A 25,601-nucleotide genomic window follows, 5' to 3' on the forward strand; every position below is an offset into this window, starting at 1 on the left:
GCAGCTGTGGCTGTCCCTGGATCCCTGGCAGTGCCCAAGGCCAGGCCAGGCACTGGGAGCCATTCCCTGTGTGCTGTCCCTGCATCCCCTGGAAATTGTCTCTCTCCAGCTTTCCTGGGGCTCCTGCAGGCCCTGCAAGGCCACCCTGAGCTCAGGCCAAAGCTTCTCCTGTGCAGGTGAACAATGCCAGCTGTGCCAGCCTTTCCTGCCAGCAGAGCTGCTCCATCCCTCTGCTCATCCTGGAGCCTCCTCTGGGCTCTCTGCAGCAGCTCCAGCTCCTCCCTGCGCTGGGCCCAGGGCTGGGGCAGCTCTGCAGGTGGGAAATCACCTGTGGGGACAGAAGGACAGAGCGACATTGGGGTTTGGAGCAGCCTGGGACAGTGGGAGGTGTCCCTGCCATGTCAGGGGTGGCCCTGGAAGAACTTTAAGGTCCCTTCCAGCCCAACCCATTCTGTGATTTATAATTCCAAGACTCCAGGCCCTCCAAAGGTCTCAGGCCTTGTTCAAAGCCAGGTTCAAATGTTTGTGCAGATTCTCCTCACAGTGCAGGAGGTTGACAAATACAAATTTGGTATTAACTCCACAGTTTCCAGCACAGCCACGGTGCCATTTGATGAGGGGAAGTTATGACCATGCTCAGCTGCCACAGAGAGGTGACATCAGGGACAGGACGACACAATTCATCCTTCCAGGCCTTCACTGGCTTTTCCCAAGAGTGTCTCACTGTCTGGGTTTGGGAAAAGTGCCACTGCCATCCCTTTTTCTCACTTCTCCTGGCTGCCATCTCTCTAATTGCTAAAACCTGTCCTTTGGCATTCTGAAAACCTGGTAGATCAGGCATAGGAAAAAAAAAGAAACTTGGTATAAATGACTGTGTTTATTTGAACTTTGAGCACTGGAAAGTACCTGCTTGTTCACATGGGGACTTTTGCTGTCACCAAGTGAGGCAAAATACCTGCAGCCTCTTGGAATTACCTTAGGCCAGCTAGCTCATTCACATGAGATATCTCAGATTTTTATATCAGCAGAAAAAAATTCTCTTAGTATTTATTGACAAGCAGTTAGTAATACGAATGAGAAATTAACTGAACATGTCTTTCAAAAGGTTTTGCCATAAATTTTCCCCTTGATAAGTAAAAACACCTGCTAAATGCCAAGTCCTCCCCTTACTGTGGTGCCCAGCACATTTCTGCCCAAACCCTTCTCTTGTCCTCAGACATCATTACTGAAAAATGCCCTAAAATTCACAACAGGGTGGCAAATTACTTCTGTATTTTCTGCTGAGTGTGTAACAAATTTGAGCCAATCTTTCACAGACAGAACGATATCAAAAGTCAGACAAAATATTGCCCAAGGATTATAATGTGCATCTTCACTCTCCATCTCCCTGATGAAGAAAACAGGGAGGAAGATCATTAGGTGACATTGAAATGTTTTCTTGAAAATATTGATTTGCAAGGCTGCATTTACCAGCTCTAAAATATAAGTAGCAGCCTGCAGAGTATTTCAGAAATTGGCTGAAATATTTGTAGGCAGCACATTATCCTTCTATTCAGGTTTTTAAGATACAGTGGAAATCAACATTTCTGCTTCATAAAATATAATGTATATTCAACCTGAAACAGCTTGCAGTCCTTATGAGGAGCTTATTTTAAAATCCAGTGTGTAATTTAAAAATCAGCACTTGGAAGAAAGTAAATAGTCTTGCAAGAACTTTGAAGTATTGAGGAGTATTTTTCAGCTATGGTATTCACCAGTTTAAATTGGTAAAATAAGTTTTTGATGAGCTATCATAGGTGATAAACTTTCTTTCTGCTCATTTGAAGAAGGAAATGACCACAAAAAAATCACTTATTAAAATTTTATGATGATATCCAGCAAATAATTTCTGAAATATAAAATTTTCTGTCTCTATCAATATCTACAGTAAAGAGTAGAGATATATCCTTGAGAGAAGAAAATATCAAGCTTGATTAACCAACATGAGGAGGTTTTTTTGCCTACACTAAAGCTGTACCATTGCCAAACAGCACTAGAAAATAAGAGGGGTATATAGTACCTTGAGAGAGAAAATTTACAGTAGGACTGATGTATTTAAAATCTGTTTAAAATACTTCAAGGTGTGTTTACGTATTTTATTTTATGTGTATGTATTTATTTCCCTATACATAGCTTTAGTTTGACAAAATTTCAGAGCTTGCATTTGATTTTTTTGGTGCTCTCTCTATATATATAGCTATTATGCTATTTTAAAATTATGCTATTTTATATATAAGTTGTTCCAGAGAAAATTTACAGTAGGACAGATGCATTTAAAATCTGTTTAAAATACTTCAGTGTGTGTTTATATATTTTACTCCCCTATACATAGCTTTAGCTTGACCATATTTCATATTTTTGATTTTTTTTGGTGAAATTATGCTATTTTATATATAAGTTGCTCCATCTTAACCAGAGAGAGAATAATCTTTGTGCTTGTGTACATGGAAGGGATATTTTTCTCTACCCACAATGGGCAGAAGAGTGAAAATCTCTGCTTCATGCCACCAAGTGCTGTGTCCTGGGAATGCTTTATTGATGAGAGCTTGAATTAAGTGTCTATTTAAGAAGAGGAGCATGGGCCAGCCTCATTAGTGCTAATACAGGAAGATTTAAATTATGTTTTTGTGCCCTAGCAAGGTCTTCTGTACCTCTGGGGGACTGCTGGAAAGGAGGGCAAGGAGGGCTTCCACGCTGCTCTCCATTAGCAGAGGAACATCCTTAATTTCTTGCCCTCTGTTCCATGGGAGTTTTGCTGGGAGGAGCTGCTGAGATGATTTACTAAGACAGAGCATCCTGCAGATCTCCTGTTTCCTGCAGCAGCCAGCTGAACATGGTGTTCTGCGCAGCAAAACAAGAATCATCCCCTGCTTTATCATTGTAAACAGCTCCTTGATGGCTTTTCTTGCAACAGCACTGTTGCAGGGGCTGTGTCTGCAATATAAAATACTTCTGGCAATGCATATTTATGGCTGATGCAAAATCACAGCCACCAGGCTATGCAGTCCCTTCGGGCAGCTGTGTGACCCCAGATTTCGTGTGCTGGGAGTGAAAAAGCCAAAATTATCTCTGCACAAATGTCGCAGACATCTCTTTATGAAAAATCTTTTCTTTAAGACTTTTCCTTCTGAGAAGCTGTAGCCTCAGAAACAGATGTAAACAATGGTTATCTGCTGCTGTAGAATGCAACAAGTCCGTCTAGATTAACTCATCTTGGATGTTTATAATTAATGGCCAATCAAGGACCAAGCTATCTCAGACAGAGTCCGAGAGAGCTGCTTTTGTTAAGATTCTTTCTTTTCTATTCTTAGTTTAGCTAGCTTCTGGAAACCTTTCCTTCCTTTTCTTTTTAGTATAGTTATAATATATATATATATCATAAAATAATAAATCAAGTCTTCTAAACATAGAGTCAACGTTCTCGTCTCTTCCCCAACTCAAGAACCCTTGTGACCAGTCACACACAAACCCTAGCCATGGGCTAGCAATTTTTAGGTTTTCACAGTCCCCACTCCCCTTTCCTGCCATCCAACACTCAAAGGCTCCTTGATGCTGCAGTGGGTGCTTCTCCAAAAGAAGAGAGCATTTAAAATGTTGTGTTAGAACCAAAAATGCTTTAAAGTCACATCTCATTTATCCATGGAACCCTCTCCTTTCAGCCTCCTTTGTGAGGAGAAAAGTGCAAGCCCTTATCATCCTGAAACACCCTGCAAAGCTGGGATGGTAGGGAGCTCACTTCCCTGCCCAAGGGGATGCATTTGCTATTTATTTGTAAGAAAGAAAACCTTGATGTGAAGATAAGACAGCAGCTGCAGGAGTATTTTCATGCAACAAGCTGATCCCTTCATGGGTGAAGTGCTTCCTAATTAAAGGCCTCACTTTTGGAACCTGCTCCAGAGATATTGCCCTTGTTCAGCCCCTAACTGATCTAAAGTGATTTTTGTCCTCAGGTATCACTGTGAAAAGTCCAACCAAATCGCTGGAGCCAAAAGATAATTGACAAAATAAACACAGAAAAAGAGCAAGAACACACCTTCTTAAAATCTTAAGTAAACAAATTTGCACTGTAAGACAGAGAAGAGGGCCAGTTTTTGATAAACACAATGTACAAAGCATCTTGAACTCCTTAATTGAGGCACTTATTGAAGTATTAAGGCTCGTTTCACATTGTTTGCATGATTCACAAATAAATGCGTCTATCACAGACATAAATTATGTTTGAAAGAGAGAAGATACAAGACTGTGAACAAATCCAGGGAGTTTTGCTTTATATTTAAGTGAAAAGTTTTAGATTTGTGCATACTAATTCCTCGTCATGAATACTGGGATAGTGGTGAAACAACTTTAACAGACATTTTTGGGTGACCATTTCTGCAGTGTCAGGGGTGAAGTCATTACAGGAGTTACATTAGAAGTGTAGTGGTGCAGAGTAAGACACATCCAGATGATACCTGTGAGACTTTAAAGAATGTAAATCAGGAATTTTAGTGCAAAGCTAACCTTAAGCTGCTCTATGCTGAATGGCAAAAAAAATTTACACAGCCCTGTCAGGAATATCAGCCTGTTCCAGTCTTCAGGAATTTCTACGTTAGACACCCTTGAGACATCCCTATCAAAGTGCAAATTCCCTTAAATCAGGCTCTGCCACTGCTTGTCCCCCAAAACTACTCCCCATGCCTATGATGTGACCTGAGAAGAGATCCTAAGTGCATTTTCCAGGATGTTTTGCACAATGGCACATTCTCATCACTCTGACCACAGGGCCCTGCTGTGATTCCTGTACATGACAACTTCAGTCACTCTGAGAGGCCTGAGCATTTCTTCCCGAGGAAGTTGTGACAAGTTTGAAGGCATCCAAAACCATATAGCGTGGGGGGGTGGAAAAAAGGCAGAAAGTGATATAATGAAAGAAAGATCTGAAAGACATCAAGGCCAGAAGTTTTTTTTTCCTTATTCAATCTATTTGCAAAGTCAGTCAGTAGAACAGATAAAATCTGAGATTTGTGCATGAAGATCTGAGATTTGTGCGTGAAGCTGAACTCCCACTTGCCATAATCCACAATTCCAGGCTGAAGCATGCACAGATTAGCAGATTGATTGAAGAACCCTGCAAAGATTCCCAATGATGTTTTTCCTCTTTTGTGCCTGCATATTTTTCACTCTCTAAACCAACCCTCCCTGAACCGATTTGCAATGCAAATTCACCAACAGTATTTCAGATATTAGAAAGAGCTAGACACTTCCCAGGAAAGACGAGGAAGATCTATTCAAAGAGTTGCAAACATGAAGCTATTTAGAAGTAGCCCCTGTTTGGTTTGCTTGTATTCCAACATGAAACAAGGCTGGTACAATTCCTTTTTGTGGTTCACAACAGGTGAGGTGCTCACTTTACATACAAGAACCTTTCTAAATCAATGAAATACATAAGCTCAACAAGATCAGAAACAGTCCTTTTGAACACCATACTTTTTATTTTAATGATGCTGTACCCTTCCCTCTCAGGGGCTTCTTTTTCAATTAATTCCTGTTGGAGAAGTGTGAATAGCAGCAGGCTGTTTACATGAGAATGTGTCCCATGAGACTGATGACAAGAAAATCATCACTTACTACTGATGGCTTTTACTGTAGCTGGGAAAACTATTACTATAAATTGCATAATAAAAAAATGGAGATAATAACTCACTCCTGTTCTTAAAAGCTCTGAGATCTACTAAAATGCTGTAAAAGAGATACTGCTATTATTATTTTAATATCTTTCAACTTTAATGTGTTTTTTTTGTTTTTTTCAGTGGAAATACAAAAATTAGAGATAGGGTGGGTAATATAACTTCTTTCTTTGTTTGCCAACACTTCCCATGATAAGACTATTTTCATTTGCTTGCAGTTTGACTTTTGTTTGGGTAGCAGTTTGCCAGGCCAGGTGTCTGCCTCAGGCTGAGTCATTTCAGCTGGAAGTTTCAGCTACAATTCTTTGGCCATTTCCAAGAATAAGGTGGGAGAGTGGGAAAACTGAGACATGGTAAATATCAATTCTACCATAAAACCAGGAAAAAAAAAAAAAACCAAAACAAAGGTATTGTGAGAACCTGAGAAGTCCCACCTGCCCCATGGATTTAGCAGCATGGATTTCAAATTCAGGTGATGTTCCCAGACTCAGAAGTTCTTGCTATACCTATAAAAATTCATCCCAATGGCGCCCAAGTTTTGCATTCTGAGCAAAACCGAGTCAATAAATAAACAAAACCCCCATATGATCAGATGTGGAGAGAAAATTTTGCAGAGTCCAAGCAGCCCTGAGCACATCCCAGCACTACCTTTCAGTGGCTGAGTCAGTCTGGTGAGATTTCAGAAATCAGGGCACATTTGTCACTCCAGTGCTTGAATTTGAAGGATGGCAGAGAGGACTGGAACTGGAGGCTGGGAAAATGGAGTATCCAAAGGGAAAGGGTAATTTTGAGTCTTGAGAACAAGGCAGTGTGGAAATTAGAACTGACATGATAAACACTTTGAGTTCAGATTTTGGAATCCAGAGGAGAAGAGCCAGGACTTGGAAAAAGGAGGAGCTGGAGAAAACTGAGGAGGACAGGTCATTGTGAGTGGGAATGAACAGAAAATCTGCATCTTCTACAGGATATTCTTCTCTTTAGGATCTCTGACTCCAACAGTTCTCTGCCTTTGGCAAATGTGTACAAACCCCTCTGGAAAACCACAAGAGCTGGGCTGAACACAGAGGAACAAACTGGGGCTGCTAAGAATAATTCTGTTCTTGGCAAGGATGTGTGCCAGTATCCTTAGCAAGGCTAATCTCAATTATTTCTGATGATGGCAGTAACTGCTGTTCCCACTTTGCAGGAGGCAGGGGAAAGGGTGTTCAGTTTACTTAACAAAAAAAGCTAAAAATAAAATTACACCTAACATAGGCCAAATCAAAATGTGCTGGAAAGGTTTTATTACAGTTGCAAAGGTCAGCAGGTATGGAATACAGAAATTAAGTATGTAAGTACAGTTGTGGTCTCCCTCTGTTACTTGTGCATTACAGGGTGGATAGTTTGCATGGCTTTCTGTCAGAAATAAGAACTGGCCAAATCATTTGTCCAAATATAAAAAAAAAAAGAAGCCAAGCTGGCTTGATTTCCAAAAAGCCCTGTTAGGACTCAGGCACAGTTCCATGGGAGTTAAATCTGCCAAGCAGAAACCTGCATGTTCTCCTGGCAGCTCATGCACTCAGCTCCCAGCAGCCAGCTCAGAGCACTGCTGCCTCCTAAATCCAGATTTTGGGAGAGACAAGGGGCAGGCAAGAGCTGGGGGGAGAGAGCAGGGGAGGAATGACAGGAATTTCTGTGGGACAGAGTTATTTGGAGCCTGCAGACCTCTGGCATAGGTGGCTATGCAGATGAGGGCAGCAGTTATTCCTAAAAAATGGAAAAACAGATTTCAGGTCGTGTCTCATTGATTCTTCTGATCAGCAGGGCAAAGAAGCAGAGGACCTAAGGTCAAATAGCACAGAAGTGCTCAGCTCCCAAGCTTTTGCTTTCCCAGAGCCTGCCAGGTGGGAGGATGCACAGGAAGGCTCTGAAAGCCCCTCTCAGGTTCTCTGGCAGCCAGGAGTCCATATAAAATTATTGTCAAGAAATGTTGTCCTACCTATTCTCCTATCTGTGACCTTATCATGATTTCTGAAGGATGATTTAACTTTCGTTTGGATGTTTGCAAATGTCAAAATACCCCGCAGAGTGGACAGCACTCTTGTATTTGATGGCATGCTCATGGTGTTACATGTTTTTATTTAAATGCTGCTTTAAGCAAGTCTTCATCCCAGCCAGAACCAGGATGCTTCACATGCTGGAGGATTTGGAAAGTGGAAAGTCAATGTGGCAGAGGGCTGCCAACTCTAAAAACCATTTGTTTGCCTAATGCAGATAAATGCTGCCCCATAGAGCCAAATTCTGCATTTACCTTTGCCACAGATCTGTCAGATAAAGCTAATTAAATTACTTAAATCTGCCTTTCCCAGGGGGTTGCTAAGCTGGGTGACGTGACTGCTGTGAAGGAGGAAACAGAACTCTCAGGAGCAACTTCATTTCAATGGGAGCAGAGCTTTGAACATATAAATGCTACATAAAGACAGGTGAACTGGAAAAATTAAGCTGTAACCTTCTGAAATTGAATATACAAAAAAAGTGTGGATATTTTTGAGTTCAGTTTGTGCCTTAGTGCCATTTTTCCTGGTGACCCAGGTGGCTTTTGAAAATGAACACATTGTTTCTGAGACATTCAGATACCACAGATCAACTCATGAGGAAATTAATAATTATGTCCTCAAAGCAGAACATGGAGGGGAAAAAACCCCACTAAGTAACAGCTCATTCAGTGTCATCTATTCTGAGTCACCCTTCAGGTGAATGGTTTGAGGTCACCCACAAAGCTTGTAGGAGAACAGAGAGGAAAGCAAAGGACTTGTATTGAAGATGAACAATAATTCTCCCTCTGTTTCTCTGGAAAAATATTTATAGTGATGATAGGAGAAGCTGAACTGTAAATAAGGATATTTGAGCATTGATTTTAACTCCCCTTACAACGTTGTATTTCAGAGTACTTTTAACCTCCAGTATGCAAGCTGGGCCATATTTTGTATTTTCATGGTATCAAATAGAAGTGCTTAAAAACTCATCCCATTAGGTATGGAATCTATAAAATGAAAAGGCAACACACACACATATACATTAATAATATTTTAAAGCACCAGGCCACTTTTGACTCCCCACTAGTATGTTAGATAAAATCTGCTGTGGCACTGCTGACCTCAAGCTACAACAGCAGAACATTGAGAACTGTTCAGGTCTGACCTAAAAACCTCACCTGTGACATTTTGGGCTTTGTAGATGAAACCAGGCTATTAACCTTATTTTCAAATTAGAATGTCTTTTCAAGGCTTGGAGCAACCTGGTCTAGTGGGAGGTAGAACCCCATCAAGGAAGTAAAATCATTGCCAAAAATTACAGCTCAATCCAAATTGCTGGAGCTGGCAATCTGCTTTCTGGGGGAGGAATTGCCAAGTTGGAAACTGTAACCTAATGGAAGAAAAAGTAATAGTTCACCTGAGATATCAGTTAGAGTTCTCAGTGACTGGTATTGTTGTTTTTGATCTCAATGCCTGTGACTGCTGGATTTGTTTTGTCTGGCTACATTCATTTTTGACAGTCATTTGAAAAATGGTATCATTTAAGAGGCAGCTTTTCCCCACCAGAATTTCCATGGTAGCCTTTTAGTGCAGCAGCAGCACAGTGACTGATTTGTAATTCAGTTCCTAAACTCTACCAACAGATCTGTTATATCATTGTAATGTCAAGCAAAGAACAACACAATGAATACAAAAGGTGATGTTGGCTTTTTATGCCCCAGCTTGTGACCAGTGCCCCTGATGGTCTCAGGTGTGGGAGATGTCATGCCTTTCAGACTCCAAATTGCTCATGGCTTAAAGCTAATACCCTAAACTCTTGGAAAAAGAAAAAAATAGCAATTGCATCCCTCCAGACTGCTAAGGGCAAAACTAACAGAGCAGAAGGAAGTTGAGATCAGATGTCTGTAACAAAGTCATTTCACTTTACTGTTCTCTGCATTTTATCTGAGAATGGATACAAGATTCAACCTCTCTTCCTTCCTCTCCTCTACCTCCAAAAAAAACCAAAAACCAACCCAGGAGAAGTTTCTAATAACTTCAGGAACAGTGAAATTATACTCTAATTCTTCCTACAGTCTCATATAAAGTGCAGTATTTAGTGGCCCCATTGCTCAAAACTAGGTGCTACTGCAATCAGGTTTTCTGTCTTTTGTATCCTCATGAATAGGTCTGAACATTGCCAATGTCAGAACAGTCAGGACACAATGGTAAAAATTTCCTATTCTCAATCTCTTTCTGAAGTCTTTCAGGGCCATCTGAACATCCTTGTTTTGGACTATTTGACTAGATTTGAAGCATCCTATTAAAATTTCAAGTCACATTTATTTACAGTGTTATCTTTCTAAGCATGAAGAGCACTCAGGTAATCACTTAATAAGAGGAAAGCAAGGTTAATGCTTTTAGTTCTTGTCTCTGCTTAGTGGCAAAAGTACAGACATTAAAATTCTCATCTCATGTTTTAAAAGCCAGAAAGTCACCGGCTAATGAAAATTGGAGCTTTATTGTCCAGTAGAGAAACAGTCACCAGTGAAATGTGTGTGACAAACCATTAATTTCCTGATTTAGTTGTAGTGAAAAGTGCTCGTAGCAAACTCAAGATGCAAAGCCCCTACTCAGAGGCAACAACAACAAGGACCAGCTGAGCCAAGGAGGGTAAAAGTCAGGAGAGAACAAGACACAATGACTGATTAGCTCTGTGTCATCATTAAAAATTAACACAAATCTGGATTAACCTCCTCAAACTGCTCATTACCTGCCTGCCAGGATGATCCTACATGTGCAATTCCACCAATGACCCAGCAATTAGCCAGGCTCTGCTTTTCCCAACTGTTGGAACCCAGAACATTCCTCTGACTGCCCTGGAGGGCTCTAGACGCTGGCAAGGGACTCGGAGACCTTGGTACAGAGTCAGAGACACCTGTGCCTTCGATTTTAACCCATGGCAACAATTAGCAGCTTTGTGTGAGGAGTTACAAGCCACAAGAGTCTGAGTAGAATGACAGTTAATTTGTCACAGGGTGAAAATGTAGAATTTTTGGGATTTAGAAGGGGGTTCAAGAGACAAGATGGAGGAATCTGGGCATGTCCAGTCTTTCTTCTTCTTCTTCTTGTCCTCCATATTCTGCTGTGATTGTGACACTTCTGGATTGGTAGGGTGGAGACAGACTGTCTAACATAGGTGATAGGTATTGGAGAATTATTGTAAATAAAGTATATGTAGTTCTTAGTATAAAAAGCTAATACCACCCCAAGGGTGGTCAGCATGCCTCAACTCAACCTGCTGGACAGATCTCAGCAGGTCAGAGAAAGAATGTATTAGATAAGAGAAAATAAACAACCTTGAAAAACAGAGCTGAGGGATCTCATCTTCTTCTTCAGTCGCGGGGCTGGGAAAAAAGACTCTGTTATACCTCGGGAGCCATTTCAGCAACACGAAACCCGAGACCCAGCTGTGCTCACCTTTCACTGTCACGTGCACGCTCTGGCTGGTGGACAGCTGGGGCTGGACCAGGACGTTGCAGGTGTACTCGCCCTCATCCACCTCCTTCTGCACGTCCGAGAGCTTCAGCGTGCCGTTGTTCTCGAACGCCACTTGGCGATGGTTGAAGGGCAGCAGGTTGGAGTTCTTGTACCACTTGATGGAGTAGTAGGGGTACCCAATGACCCTGCAGTGGATGTAGGTGTCCCTCCCAGCGATGGCTGTGATGTTCTTCATGGGCCGGATGCTCGCTGGCCCTGCCAAGGCAAGGAAAGGAGCTCTTGAGGACAATTTAAAGGCATGTTTGCTTGAGGGAATGGGTGAAATTATTTCTGGATATACAGATGTTAGTAGATGCGGCTCGTGCCGCGGTTCTTAGCATTTGTCAGATTTTTACTTTTAAGAGCTGCTTAAGCAGTTTCCCTAATCTTTGTATGCTCTACTTTTTCCTTACCCTGCAGCATCCATGCTAATTATGTGGGGGTCTATATTTGTGTTATCCAGCACTTGCCTGATAAAATCTTTGCTGTGTTACAAATTAAAAGGCTGAGTGTGATTTAATTAATGTGAAATACTAACACTGATATGGAGCTAGACTTCTGTTACACATGAGAACACTGAAACAATTAGCTTTTTTATTTGCTATGTATATAAAGTATATATATACCCATGAGGATGGGTATGATGCCATGTAGAACCAGAAATTCAAGGTAAAGTTCTGTATACATGAATAATTACAATGGATGTTGGACAGGTAAAGGAGGAAAGGAGAAGGAAAACAAAACATGCACAGCAGGACTAAAGCAAAGAGACTGTGAACCAGTAGAGATGAGTAGAGGAAAAATAGACTAAAGAACACAAGCCAAAGGGTTCTTCCAACATTTAATCATACCATACACTTTCTAGATGGGGCTGGAGAGGCAGGGTGGGAAAAGAGAGCAGAGGGGGAGAAAAGAGGAGGACAAAACCATTAAGTCGGTTTTTGGCATTCCAAAATCTCATCACATGCAACAATCTTCTTCTCCACTACAATGAGTTATGTGTGTTTTTTTTGAGGAGCTGATTTGACAAGCACCTCTTACGTTTATTCGAGCCTGGTACAGGACGACTCCCGCAGAGTTGTTGGCAGTGCAGCGATAAACGCCCCCGTCCCGGACCTGGGTGTTGGAGATGTTCAGGTAACTGACCACGTTGCCCTCAGAGGTGATGATCTGGCTGATCCTGTGGCTGCCGTCCTTCACGATGGGGTCCTCATCCAGTGTCCAGGTGATGGTGGGCAGGGGAGTCCCCTTCACGTTGCACATCAGGGACACTGGCTCTCCTGGGCTTACCACTTTCTCGCTGAAGGCAGAGATGATTTTGGGAGTTCCGTCTGCAGAGGGAGAGAAAAGCAGGAAAAGAGTGCTTAGGTGGTTTAAAGCTTGTCCCCTCTACCCTAGAGTGTCTTATTTGTGGAGTGCTCTATGGCAGGAAGGAATGAATCTGACTCCATGCTCTTAGAAGGCTAATTTAATATCTTATGATCTATATTATATTAAAGAATATTATACTAAACTATACTAAAGAATACAGAAAGGATACAGACAGAAGGCTAAAAGATACTAATGAAAATTCGTGACTCTCTCTTCAGAGTCCCACACAGCTTGGCCACAGTTGGCCATTAAGTCAAAACAATTCACAGCAGAAACCAATGAAACAATCACCTGTTGGTAAACAATCTCCAAACACATTCCAAAGCAGCAAAACACAGGAGAAGCAAATGAGATAATTATTGTTTTCATTTTTCTCCAAGGCTTCTCAGCTTCCCAAGGAAAAGTCCTGGGCAAAGAGATTTTTCCAGAAAATATGACAGTGACATTTCACCCTTTTTTGTATAATTAAAATAAAAAAAGACTGTGTTTGTAATTCTTCTGCTGGGCCCTTGCAGAAGAGAGAACAAACACGTCTCGAGAGGTTTATCCATTGCCAATCAAAACCTCCATCAAGTGCTGACATGGAATGATCAAGGAGATTCTTCACCTGTAGAACGTTAACTTCTATCATATCACTAAATCAAGACTTACAATATAGAAAATGGAAAAAAACATGCAAAGAATTGCTCATTGTTTCAAGTCTACACAGCTGAGTTTCAGGAGAAGGAAATCAGATAATTATTATTTTCATTTTTCTCTGAGGTTTCTCAGTTTCCCAGGAGAAAATCCTGGGCAAAAAGATTTTTCCAGAAAATATGACGGTGACACTGGAGTGTATCCCATAAGCCAAGATCTTTCTTAGAAGCAACACAAGCAATGATTTTCCAGGATGTAACCCTAATTATTGAGAGAGGGAAATAAATTCTGCCAGTAGAGGACTTAAATGACCACTGAGAGAGGGAAATAAATTCTGCCAGTAGAGGACTCAAATGACCCTTTGCTTATGGCAAGTTTCTTTTACATCTTCTGAGAAACCTGGTAATGGATCTGCTGTAGGAAAAACACTTGAATAGGATCAGGCATTTCTATGAGCTGCTGTGTTCCTGCAGAAAAGTTTTAAAACCATATGGAGTTCATTATAAAAGACATACAGCAAAACCTCAACACATTTGGAGAGTCTCTTCTCCTGGTAGATTTTAGCTCCTTGGGAAGTTAAGGATGAATCCTGTTGCCAAGAGCCAGGCACAACTTCCATAGGTTAGTTTCACACAGTAGTTTAGTCCTGACATGCAATGCCCTGTTTGGGAAAGTGTTAAATTAAGCTTTTCTGAATACAGACTGCCAGTAACAGCAATGATGCCAATTTCTTTCAGTGGTCGTTTTGTGCTACAGATAAATATTTCTCTGAATGAGAGCATTCAAACACTTTATCTTGTGAACTGTCTCCCAAAATACTCAGCCTGTACCAGGGAAATGAATAAAGAAAATGGGTGGGCACAGAAACTTTGTAAGCAGGGAGCAGGATTAAATATCCACCTCTCCAGAGAGTTCAGTGGGGTGACATTTAGGAGTGCTGACACCCTGGTATTAGTTAGGAAGTCCTTTCTGTGGTCATGCAGTGTGTGTTTGTTTTCCCTTGAAGATGTTACTTTAAAAAACAGGGCTGCAAAATTCCCTTGCTTGCCACATGGTAAAAAGATAAGCACTGGCATTCTCAAAATGTTGAAAGGCCTCAGCATCTCTGGAAGAGCATTTGATTTTATCTGATTTAATTTTATTTTCCTCTGCCCCCTCTCTCTTTCATTTCTGTCCCATTTGTTATGTGACAGAGTTTCTAATTTATTTATTTATTTTCATTCCTGACTCTCTCTCTTTCCTTTGTGGTGTACTGGATACTGTCACCCCTCAGAAAACAGAACAGCAGCAACAAAAAAAAAAAAAAAAAGAAGCTTTTTATCCTGAAAGGGAGCTGACACAGGACCAATAAATCTGTGAGTGTGCACACTATGTACCTCTGCCACCCCTCCTTCTCTTTTCCCCCTCTTTTTTTAATTCAAGTGACAGGCTTTTTTTTTTGGGATGAAAGCAGACATTATTTTCCCAGTGAGACCTGAGTGTCTTTGAAATCTTCCCTGCTGTTGCTCTCTGATAACCTGCACTCTGCAGACACCATGATAGATTATCAATATGCTCTTTAGGCTTTCCTAGTCACGGGAGATGGTTGCCGAGGTAACTCAGTCCAGGCAGGTAATCTCTTCTTCTTCTACAGAGACTCTAAAAATAGTGTCCATGCCATGCCTGCACCACAGCCTCATTAGAGAGATGCCTCTGTGCAAATTGATGACTTTCCTCACTTCATTATCATGTAGAACATGGTATCAGTTATTTAAGATGATCTCCAAGCCATTAGCCAATACACCCAACCAGAAATGCAGTCTTTGGATTTTTAACAGAGGCTGGCTTGGGAAGGATTTTTTTTTTTCAAATTGATTTTTCCATTCTCTTATGAGTAGGGCTCAATAAACCCCATGGACATTTCATAAGTACCTTCTTTTTTGTAAACTCCACTGGTGCCAAAATGATTTTTGCCTTTATATATTCTTAGTATATATTAATAACTCTTGAATTAGAGTAGACCATTAGTGTATAGTTACACAGTTCCTAGCTAACTCCAGTACTTTTCCTACCCTGATAGACAGAAAGACAAAACACATTCCCAAAGGCCTCAAACCCATCTTGCTTTTTCCTGGGAGCCAAGGATAAGCTACCCTCCCAAGACACTTTCTCATAAACGAAGTACAGCTAGTAGCTGAAGAAAAAGGGCCTCCAGAAGAGGTGGAACCAGGGGGAAGAATTACCTCATTACTTGAGGTTCTAACTGGGAATTCCTGTCAATTATGCTTATTTACTAAACTTATAAAACTGTGTTCACCCTATGTAAGCTGGGTATTTTTCTGCTCCTGGAGGCCTCCAATTAAAGACCAGATCCTGTTACCTTCCTATTTTTATTATAGATTACCTCCTATACCAATACCTCCTACACCTATACCTATTACCACCTATACTGTGTCCAGTTCTGGGCCCCTCAGTTTAGGAAGGATGTTGAAATGCTTGAGCATGTCCAGAGGAGCCAACAAGGCTGGAGAGGGGCTGGGAACACAAACCCTGTGAGGAACCCCTGAGGGAGCTGGGGCTGCTCAGCCTGGACAAAAGGGGACTCAGGGCTGCCCCCATCACTCTGCACAGCTCCTGAAAGGTGCCTGTGCTCACCTGGGGCTGGGCTCTTTCTCCAGCAGCACTGACACAACAAGAGGACACAGCCTCCAGCTGCACCAAGGGAAATACAGGTTGGATATTAGGAAAAAGTTTTTCACAGAAAGGGTGAGAAGGTTCTGGAATGGCTGCCCAGGGAGGTGGTGGAGTCCCCATCCCTGGGTGTGTTTAACAAAGCCTGGATGTGGCACTGGGGGCCAGGGTTTAGTTGAGCTGTTGGGGCTGTGTTGGACTCGATGATCTTGAAGCTCTCTTCCAACCCAGTGATTCTGGGATTCTGTGAATATTGCCTCGAAAGCGCATTGCTTCATTTCTAGATCCTTAAGGCATCACCACTCTAAAACAACAGCACCAAAGGCGACCTTTGCATAATTTTGAAAACCAGACCTGCCAGGCAGGTGGAGACTGACCTTCCAGCACCACCTGGACGTAGTCTTGGGCTGACATCTTGTCCTTGCGCACGAAGCACTGGTAGGCGCCGCCGTCGCTCTTGGCCATGCCGTCCATGATCAGGTTCTCGCGGTTGACCCCGGTGATGCGCACGTTGCTGCCAGGGTTGATGATTTCCCCGTTGCGGTACCAGGACAGCTCCTGGTCCTCGGTCCCCGTCACGCTGCAGGACAAGGACACTTGGCTGCCGACGCTGCTTTTGACCTTGCGCGGGCTGATGGTGGCTTTTAGCGGTTCTGGAGGTTTGGGTTGAAATAAGGGAGAGAGAAAGAGAAATAGAGTGTATTCAGTATAAATGTGCACTTCTGTGCAAGTAACAAATCAACTCTTAGTTAAGAAGAGCAATAAAAATCACAGCCATACTCTTCTTAAAAGAAAACACCAAATAAATAAATAACAATTAATAATAGATAACTGTATTGCTCTAAAAAAACATTCTTTCCCACCAACACCCAGAACAAAAAAATAGATCTACAGGGATAACAAATTCAACACATAATCCCATGCCCAGGTGAACGGTAGGATCAGACCTACAAGTAACACCACTAGTGCTGAAGGATTTAACATGGCACTGCACAGGTTTGGGGAGGGCAGGATGTTATTTCACAGTTAAGTGCAGACCTTTGAATCTTGTGCATTAAGTGCATTCCTGAAATTCATTTTCTGGTTTAATTTCTGGCAAAAGGAATCAAATTTACACTTTCCCAAAGCACTCCCTGATGTGAACAAGTGCAATAAATGCCAATTACAAGATTAGCTTTCAAGAGTGGAAGATGTTAATGCAGGTACACCCATGGATATCCATCTGATATGTCCACATGGAAGGGTTTTACTGTGTGGGCTCACCAGATTTTCTGCTTTGATGTGGGAGGATTACAATATTTTCAAGTCAGCCTAAAGAAACAGTGGGACAGGAGAATGCGAGTTTTACGTGGCAAAAAAAGAGGATGAACAGTGCTGAAGGAAAGTCATAAATGTAAATGCAAGGAAAACAATCTTTATCCTGCCACCTAGGATTTATCAGCACTGCAGAACACAGATTTCATCTCATGCCTTGTATAAATTGGTTTGACTTCCTTATAAAGATAGGGATTGCTATCACCACTGATGCTATCTCTGACACAAAATACAGACCATCCCATTGTTTCTTTTAGCAGCTTGCACAAACACACATAAAAAAGAAAAGCAACTTGTTCATTTTATTAAATATTTTATAACATCAAAGTTGGAATAAATCCATAGGGGTTAACGAGGAACAGAGGCCTGGAAAAAAACACACAGTGGCCTCAGACATTCTGGATTACAGACAAAGGTCCAAAGCATTAATTGATCTGTGCTCACATGCCTGTTAAAGTCACCGAATATCTCTGTTTCCTATAAAAATGCTACACAAGCTAAAAACTGGCAACAATCCATTAAACAAAATAGTCACACTCAAAGTGCATCACTAATATGCCAGAGCCATGATGATGCAAGCAAGTCACATCCTCCATTGCAGCGGAGAGTAAAACATTGCAGAGGAGGGTAAAATTTCTTTGTCCAGCTTTTATTCCTGCCAGCCTGATCCAGAGAATTTCCACTGGCTGTCTGAGTGCAGAGTCATTTGGAAAAACACATCACCAGGCACTGGGGATGCTTTGAGTATCATCATCAGTACAATTACATCATGTCTGTGCAAGTTTTGACTTTGCATCATACAAGACAGATGGAACTCAACTCAGTTTTTTATGAGTATTTTGATGAATACATTTAGAACCAAAACTCCTCAGTTATAATTCGAGAATGGCAGATTTTTCCGCCTCGGTTTTATTATGCCCAAAACCATTATGTGCCATTATTTGTGAGGATATTTTTATGGCCTGAACTGTTCACAAACTTCTCCCTTTTCAGTTTGCTAGCCATGCTGTCTAGGTGGAAATGTTAGTTCACAGAGCATTATTTCTATTCCAGGAAACAATTTTGTGGGATTTTTCAACAGTAGTAGCATAACACTTTTCCAGTGCGGTGCTCCTGAAGTAATAATTATCTTTGTAGAATTTGTGAAACATTCAGAATATTCACACATGAATACTCGACTGAGGAGAAGTATGAGTATTCAATATTACTGAGATCCATGAGTCATGGCAATGAGAGTTTGGCAGCTTTATTTATGAGAACATTTGCAATTTCTTTTCCAGCACCCAATTCATGCTTCTAAATTACATATCCTCCATGTGATAAATTATAGAGCTACACTGGAAATTGCATCCATTTGCACTTCTGATCGCTCAATTGGCCAACTAACTCATCTCCACAGAGCCTGCTTTGTGTCATTCCACAACTTTGAGGACTTTAATCATTGCTAGGATAAATTTAGGAAACAGAAAGTACAGCAAGGTAAGATAACAACTTGATACTGATGTCTAAACAGTTTTGCTTTTATGAATGTTTCATATATTTGTAGCTCCGAAGAATATTATCACAGTTATGTAGCTCCTAGTATTTTTCCCACCCTTTCTCTTAAATTTTAGAACAATAACCTAACATTCTAACACGTTCCTGAAATACTGTTTAGTCCTATTTTTAAGTAGAGGACCTACAAGAAGAACATTTTGTTTCACAACCAGAATCTGAGAAGAAATAACAAGAAGTGAGGCAAAGAAGCCCTGGACCTACTCCAAAAATTACCTAACCAACAGCTCTTTAATTGGAAAGTATTTGTTAAGAATACTAATTCGTTAAACTTATAAAATTGTAGAGGTCCAGTACTGGGTGTGCCCATGACCATTGGGACACCTGGAAGCTTCCAATCAAGGTCTGGGTTTTATTTTACCATTTCAGCACTTTTAAAAGGGTTTTTCTCTTTTGATATCAGGCAACAACATCAACAATCAACTGTGACAGGACCTTTCACCCCCTGGCACAGCAAAAGACTTATCTACTTCCCCAAATCTAAACTAGGCCCAAATGGTTTGTCTTGTGATGAATTATCTCGGCTGAAAACACCCTTAGGCAATAAACATCCTGCTTTGAATGCATGGGAAAGGATAAGCAGAAATAAGTGACCAACAAACAACTACTTTTGCCATTATAAACGACCCCTACAATTTTAATAAAATCAGAAATCTCTTTCTGAGTGTGTGGAGAGTTCTCCTTGATGCTGAGATGTTGGTATTGAGATACTCCCCTGGGATTGAGAGAAATTAGGAGACTTCTGCACATCACTATCATTCATTGGTAAGTGACACTGGCTCCTAATCTAAACTATTTCTTTATGGTTTAGATAACTAAACTAGCTATAGGTAGCTATAACACAGGTACCTTTATCATGGTAAACTGTGTTTTTATCTACTAGTAGTTCTTTTTGTGTTATTCTGTGTGGTAAGTAAGTCTGTTTAAAGTCTTGTGTCTGTTTTCCTTGTGTCTATTCTAAATTATTCATGTTGTAGTAGACCTGAGTGGTCATTATGAAGGACTTGTGAGTGAGAGTGGGTTTTGGGGTGCTGGCTGTGGCTGGACATGTCCTCCCTCTCTCCATCACAGATGGTTGGTGCATATGGAAGAGATAACCCAGGCAGGTGAAAGGCCCAAAGGGCTCATCTCTGGCACCAAAAGGGCTCAGGCCCCAGCTAGGAATCAACATCTTAGTCTGGAGAGAAGATGTGGGAAAAGATAAAAGAAAAATAAATATTCTTGACTGAGAGACATTGTTTTACAAAGACTACAAAAAACACATGAATTATCACAGAGGCAGAAGCCTCCTACACACACCCCCTGATAAACATATGGGACTTCTCCCTGAATTTGGACAGAGATTCCACGGTTATTTTCCTGGGAATTGAGGGAAAGGATTTTGATGTGTGCTCTATCATAAATTGGTTGGTAAGAAACATTGGATCCTGAGTTAAAGAATCTCTTTTCTAGCTGTAAAATTAATGGTACCTTTACCCTCATGCTGTATTTATTTACTAGTAGTCTCTTTTTTCCTTATTTCTGTGGAGTATATAATCTGTTTTAGGTCCTATGACTGTTAGTTTTATGTCTATTAAATGCATAATTTATTCTATAATAGACCAAATCAGCCATCATGTGTGTGAAGAGTGAGTTTTGTGGTGCTGGCCACCTCAATAAAGTTACTGCCTGCTGCCAGAGGCCTGGGCAAAAGGCAGGGACTTATCTGAACTCCAACATCTCCTCATAACACTGGCCACCTCAATAAAAGCTGCTGTCTGCGAGTTTTTTGTATTTATTTTCTACCTCTGTTGAGGTTGGGATTGAAGGCACTTGAGATGGTATTTCATGTTTGGACTCAGATGTTTATTGTTTCTTATCAGTGAAACAGCCTCACACCCATGAGTTGTGCAGTCTTTCATTAACAAGGCACAAAATGACCAACTATCTCTTCTTACAGGGTCTTTTAAGACTAAACTATGTCATTAAGAAATGACACTTAGATTATTTTCCCTTTTAACCCAATAACTGATCCCTCAAAACCCACAATGCAGACTTTTCTGTCCAATTACAAAACATCACTTAAACCCATGAAGAAGAAGGTGAAGAACAACTTGCCTCTGCTATAAAACTTCTATCTTGCTTCATATTTATTTTTATATTCGAAAACCTCAAACTCTAAGTTTTCTACCCTGTGACATTACACACTTCTAATTAACTACACACCCATAATCCCAGTGCTATCCATCAATTTTGGAAGTCTTCTCTACAGCCTCAAATGTAGTGCTCTCTTGTGAGTCTGTGCCTTCCAGCACACAAAGTTTAAAATTCTCAGCATCTAGTCTAGCATTCCAACAGCTGCCCACTGCCAGAAACCTGTCCCAGGCAGGGACTGGCCCATGCTCTCCCTGTAAATCTCTGCCCAAAGTTTCTCTCATCTGCCTCACAATCATCGTGAAAAGGACAGAAATTGGGACCAGCAAAAAAAGACCCTGTTTGAAATCCTGGTCTTGTTGGAGATGGTTGCTTGCCAAGATCTTGAGGCCTGAACAGAGCTTCTGGCTTGCTAAGCTATTGTTCACAGGTGTGTTTGCTGTATGCAACACTGAACCCAGAGAAAGGAGAAAGGGGCATTTTGCCCTTTCTTCGCCTGCACCTGCTCTTCTAAAAATACTAGGAGCTACATAACTCCATAATAATATTCTTCAGAGCTTCAAATATATGAAAAATTCATAAAAACAAAACTGTTTAGGCATCAGTATCAAATTGTTATCTTATCTTGCTGTACTTTCTGTTTCCTTAATTTATCCTAGAAATGATTAAAGTCCTCAAAGTTGTGGAACAACACAAAGTAGGCTCTGTGAATATTATCTACTTTCAGTTTCCACCTCCCTTTAAATGTTGTAGGGGCATAGAACATAAGTAAATAAAGGTAGTATAGATGTAATCTTACCCCCTAAAGAGTGGAAGCTGAGTCAATTATTAAGGATTAGGAGCAGGCCTGATTTTAACAGGCCACAGCTGTAGCCAATAAGAAGAGTGTTATAAAAGAGTGGATTGGTTGGCTGTGGGAGAACTGGAGTCAGTTGGCTACTACAAGGCAAGGAAGAGTCAGTAGGAGCTGCTACTACGAGGACAAGGAAGAGTCAGTAGGAGCTGCCTCTGAGAAACATCAAGGAGGTATGAAACTCTAGCAATATGGAACCTTTGCAATGTAATGACAATAGAACTCTTGTAATATAGTGACAGCAAAATGCAACCTTGGCACATCTCCTGGGGATGCTCAGCAGGAGGCCCTGTGAGGTGTAGGAGCTCCTTTGGGACTCGTAGAATAAAGCCTTGGATTAACCCCTGCTAGGAGTCGACCCTTTTATCTTCTACCAATGTCTCTAGCGTCTCTTCTGCTGCAAAGGCAACTAGCCTGGCTGCCTTCAGTACCCTCGGGGCACAAGAGAGTGTCCCCCCACTGCCTGCCGACCTGGGGCTGGCTGGGGTTCCTGAGAGGCTCCCAGAGAGACAGAGACACCTCTATTGCATTTTGCTGTGGTCACTGTCCTGGGTTGACTATATGATGCTTTTATCCCCAATTGTCTGTTCTGTTTATGCTGAATAATAAGTTTTACACCTTTAAGCCTTGTTCCAGAGAGTGAAAGGGAGAGAGAAGAAGCTGCAGTTTGTTTTCAGACACTGCACTCACTCCTCCACATCCCTGCTCCTGGCCTGTGCTGTCTGCGGATGGACAGACAGCAGGACAGAGCTCTCCTTTGCTTTTAGTTAGTTTAGCTAGCTGAGGCAAACAAGTTCCCTGGACTGTGGTTTATTTTTCCCTTTTTCTTTGGACCTCTTGAAACCTGCTCTGGACTGAACACCCAGGGGAGCACCGGCAGCTCCACCTGTGGCCACCAGGCTGGGCCTGGCCTGCGACATTTCCAGCACTGATAAGAGACTGAGTGAGCTGAGCTACAGCCCATGGAGGGACTTTCTCAGTTTGTCATCTCTTTTGGAGCAGCAAGGGGTTTTATTGTTTAATATTGTTTAGGCTTTATTGTTTAATAAACAGTTTTTTTCCACTTTTCTCCAAGGAGGTATTTTCTCCCGGACTGGTTGGGGGAAGGGGCCAATTGAATCTGCTTTCCTAGAGGAGCCCCTTTGGGAATTCTCTCCCAAATTTTCTCTGAACCAGGACAGTCGCTGCATTTGTTTATGATGATCACTGTGAATCCCCTGTGCTATGTCATTTTTTTTTGCACTCTGAGATCAGTTCACGAACTGCCGCAAAACCCGTTTATAAGGATGTGTTGCAACACTCCCCTCTCCCTGGTGGCACCAAGGCAGGACCTACGTGTGACATGCAGGCGGCCGATGACCTCGGCGGTGCCGTAGTTGTTCCACACCTCGCAGACGTAGCTGCCCGAGTCCGAGGGCCGCGTGTTCTCGATGAGCAGCCCCGTCACCGTCTGCCGGAAGCGGCTGTCGGGCTCCCAGGGCACGTTGTCCTTTAGCCAGCGGTACTTTGGTGCCGGGTGCCCTGATGCTTTGCAAGGCAGCTCCACTCGCTGTCCTGCCATGGCTTTGCGGTGCTCAAACCCATCTAGGATAGATGGAGCTGAATTCGCTGGGTCTGAAGCGGGAAACACAGAGAAACTTAAAATTAACTCGCTAAGCAACGTGTCGATATTTTATTTCCTGCGTCACTGACATATTTTATGTAAATCCTTTCACCAGGATTTTTCTGCTGAGAAGCTTCAGAAATGAAATGTAGACAATAACTATCTGATGGCTGTGGAATGTGGTCTGGAGATTGTTTACCAACAGGTGCATCTTTGATTGGTCTCATGTGAATTATTTCTACTTGATGACCAATCATGGTCCAGCTGTGTCAAGGCTCTGGTCTCTCAGATTTTATTATTCCTTCTTTTCTAACCTTCTGATGTCTCCTTTCTCTTTCTTTAGTACAGTTTTATTATATAATTTTATTTTAATATGATATATATCATAAAATATTTAATCAGCCTTCTGAAACATGGAGTCAAGATTCTTTTCTCTCAAGCACCACCACACTCCTGCATTTTCTGACTTGCCTGCCCAGTGTTTTGGGCACTACAGTTTGCTTCTCTGACCCAGCCAACCAGTTTGAGTCATGGTGGCTGGGATCCAGCAGCACATGCTGCTGAAGCAACTCATCACTGCTTGGAAATCCTCTCCTTGGATTTTTTCCAGGTGGCAAACGTTTTGCTGGTCATCCTTCATGTTCCCTGTGAGAGGCACAGAGAGCCAGAAATGTGTTGCCTTAGCAATTATTGCCACTTCTCGACTAGATTGGAGCCAACACATTGTCCCTTCTCTCGGTGGTCTGAAGGCTTTGAATTAAGGGAGCAATTTATTCCCTTGTCAGGAGACAAATGGGCAAAGGCACAGGGATTTCTATCTGCAGTCAAAATGACAGACAAGCCTTTTCTTCTTCTGTGGGAAAAGAACTTAACGTGACAAGACCAACTTACAGCTTAATAGTGCATCTTTCTGTGCTCAATTTGCTGACAACTGCAGCCCTCACTTGTGCAGCACCTGGCACAGATTTATGTATCTCACAGATGTCTGGCAGGATTGTCTTCACCAGAGGTGCATGTACCCATCAGAAATAGTGCTTGGTTTGTAATTTCAGATTTGAAAGTTTTTGAGATAGAGGTTGACACTATTTAAATTTTTTTTGCAGCCCATCCTGGAGCTATTGCAACAAAAATACTGAAAAAAAATCCATCAAAGTATTTTCTCATCACATGCACGTGCTTTGCTAAGATTTCTGTCTCACAAAGAAACTCCACATGCTGACCTACCTGACACACTGACCCCTTTTTGGGAATATCTAACCACAGCTGACTGGATGTAGGTGTGATTGCCACACTTCTGGCATTTTCAAGGGTCATTCTAACTTAGCAAAATCAGTGCTGCTCACAGGGCAGCTGCAGCAGGTTCCTGTATGGAGCTGGAGAGATTAAAGGAGCACTTCATGCTGAATTCAATCTATTCCAAAAGTAATCAGTACCTGAGCTAGCTGGTTTAAAATGAGCTTGAATATATCTTTATGAACTGCAGCCACAACTGGGAGGGCACCCAGGAGAGCAAACATCTTAAGGCTATTCAAGTTAAACTATCAATCCAGAAACCAAAACCATGATATTTTAAAAAATTGACAAAATATCTTTGGGGTTTTTTTTTGTGTGACTATATCTCAATAAAACCCCAAAAATGGCAAGTCCTGTGAAAGGTGACAGCAGAGGTTTTTCTGCTTTCTAGGCCAGGAAAACCCTGAGCCACTGAGGGCAAAGGCACATTCAGCTTGCTGAGTGTCTCATTAGGAAGGTGTTGGCCGTGGTTTAATGAGTGTTTTTGGATGAATCAGTGGCCTCCAGGTCCACATTTGGCACCAAGATGGGACAAATTTTTGAGCTTGCCGTGCTGTTTATGTCTGGCTCAGTGAAAGCACAATCTGCCAGGATGCTGTTGGGAAGGCCAATGTCAATTTGACTAATTGATCAGCCAGCTCCTCTCTCGCCCTTTGGGTCATCAGGCATCCCTGTAACCAGGCTCAGATTCTTTTGTGGGGAATTAACTGAGAGTGAAACCACAAGCAGGCAAGAAATTACAGCTTCTGGCTCTTAGGAAGGTTACATCTACAGGAAATCAATTTCTTCAGTTGCAAGTAATTAAATATTTAAATAATAAAAAAAGCATAAATGCTTTTTAGAGGTATTATCTGTACATCCCTACTCAAGCAGCAGAGCAGATCCTGGATTCTCTATCCCAGAGTTATTTCCCTTTGTTCCTTCTCAACTTGAGC

At 41.7% G+C, this 25,601-nt stretch overlaps 1 protein-coding gene across 3 annotated transcripts in view; it reads right to left on the reverse strand.

Moving 5' to 3' along the window:
- The window catches only part of DSCAM (DS cell adhesion molecule), a 471,606-nt gene that overhangs the window by 171,292 nt on the left and 274,713 nt on the right, over window positions 1-25,601 (reverse strand). For 2 of the 3 annotated variants that reach the window (XM_030957750.1, XM_030957759.1), the window contains exons 5-8: window positions 23,106-23,384; window positions 16,294-16,569; window positions 12,274-12,570; window positions 11,180-11,455 (exon numbers count right to left, since the gene is read on the reverse strand). In XM_030957750.1, coding sequence (XP_030813610.1) covers window positions 11,180-11,455; window positions 12,274-12,570; window positions 16,294-16,569; window positions 23,106-23,384 — 1,128 coding nt within the window. Of the gene's footprint in view, window positions 1-11,179; window positions 11,456-12,273; window positions 12,571-16,293; window positions 16,570-23,105; window positions 23,385-25,601 lie in introns of those variants that run through there. The other variant, XM_030957769.1, reaches the window with a different exon arrangement.

This window comes from Camarhynchus parvulus, chromosome 1 (assembly GCF_901933205.1).
Source record: "Camarhynchus parvulus chromosome 1, STF_HiC, whole genome shotgun sequence".
Taxonomy (NCBI): Eukaryota; Metazoa; Chordata; class Aves; order Passeriformes; family Thraupidae; genus Camarhynchus; species Camarhynchus parvulus.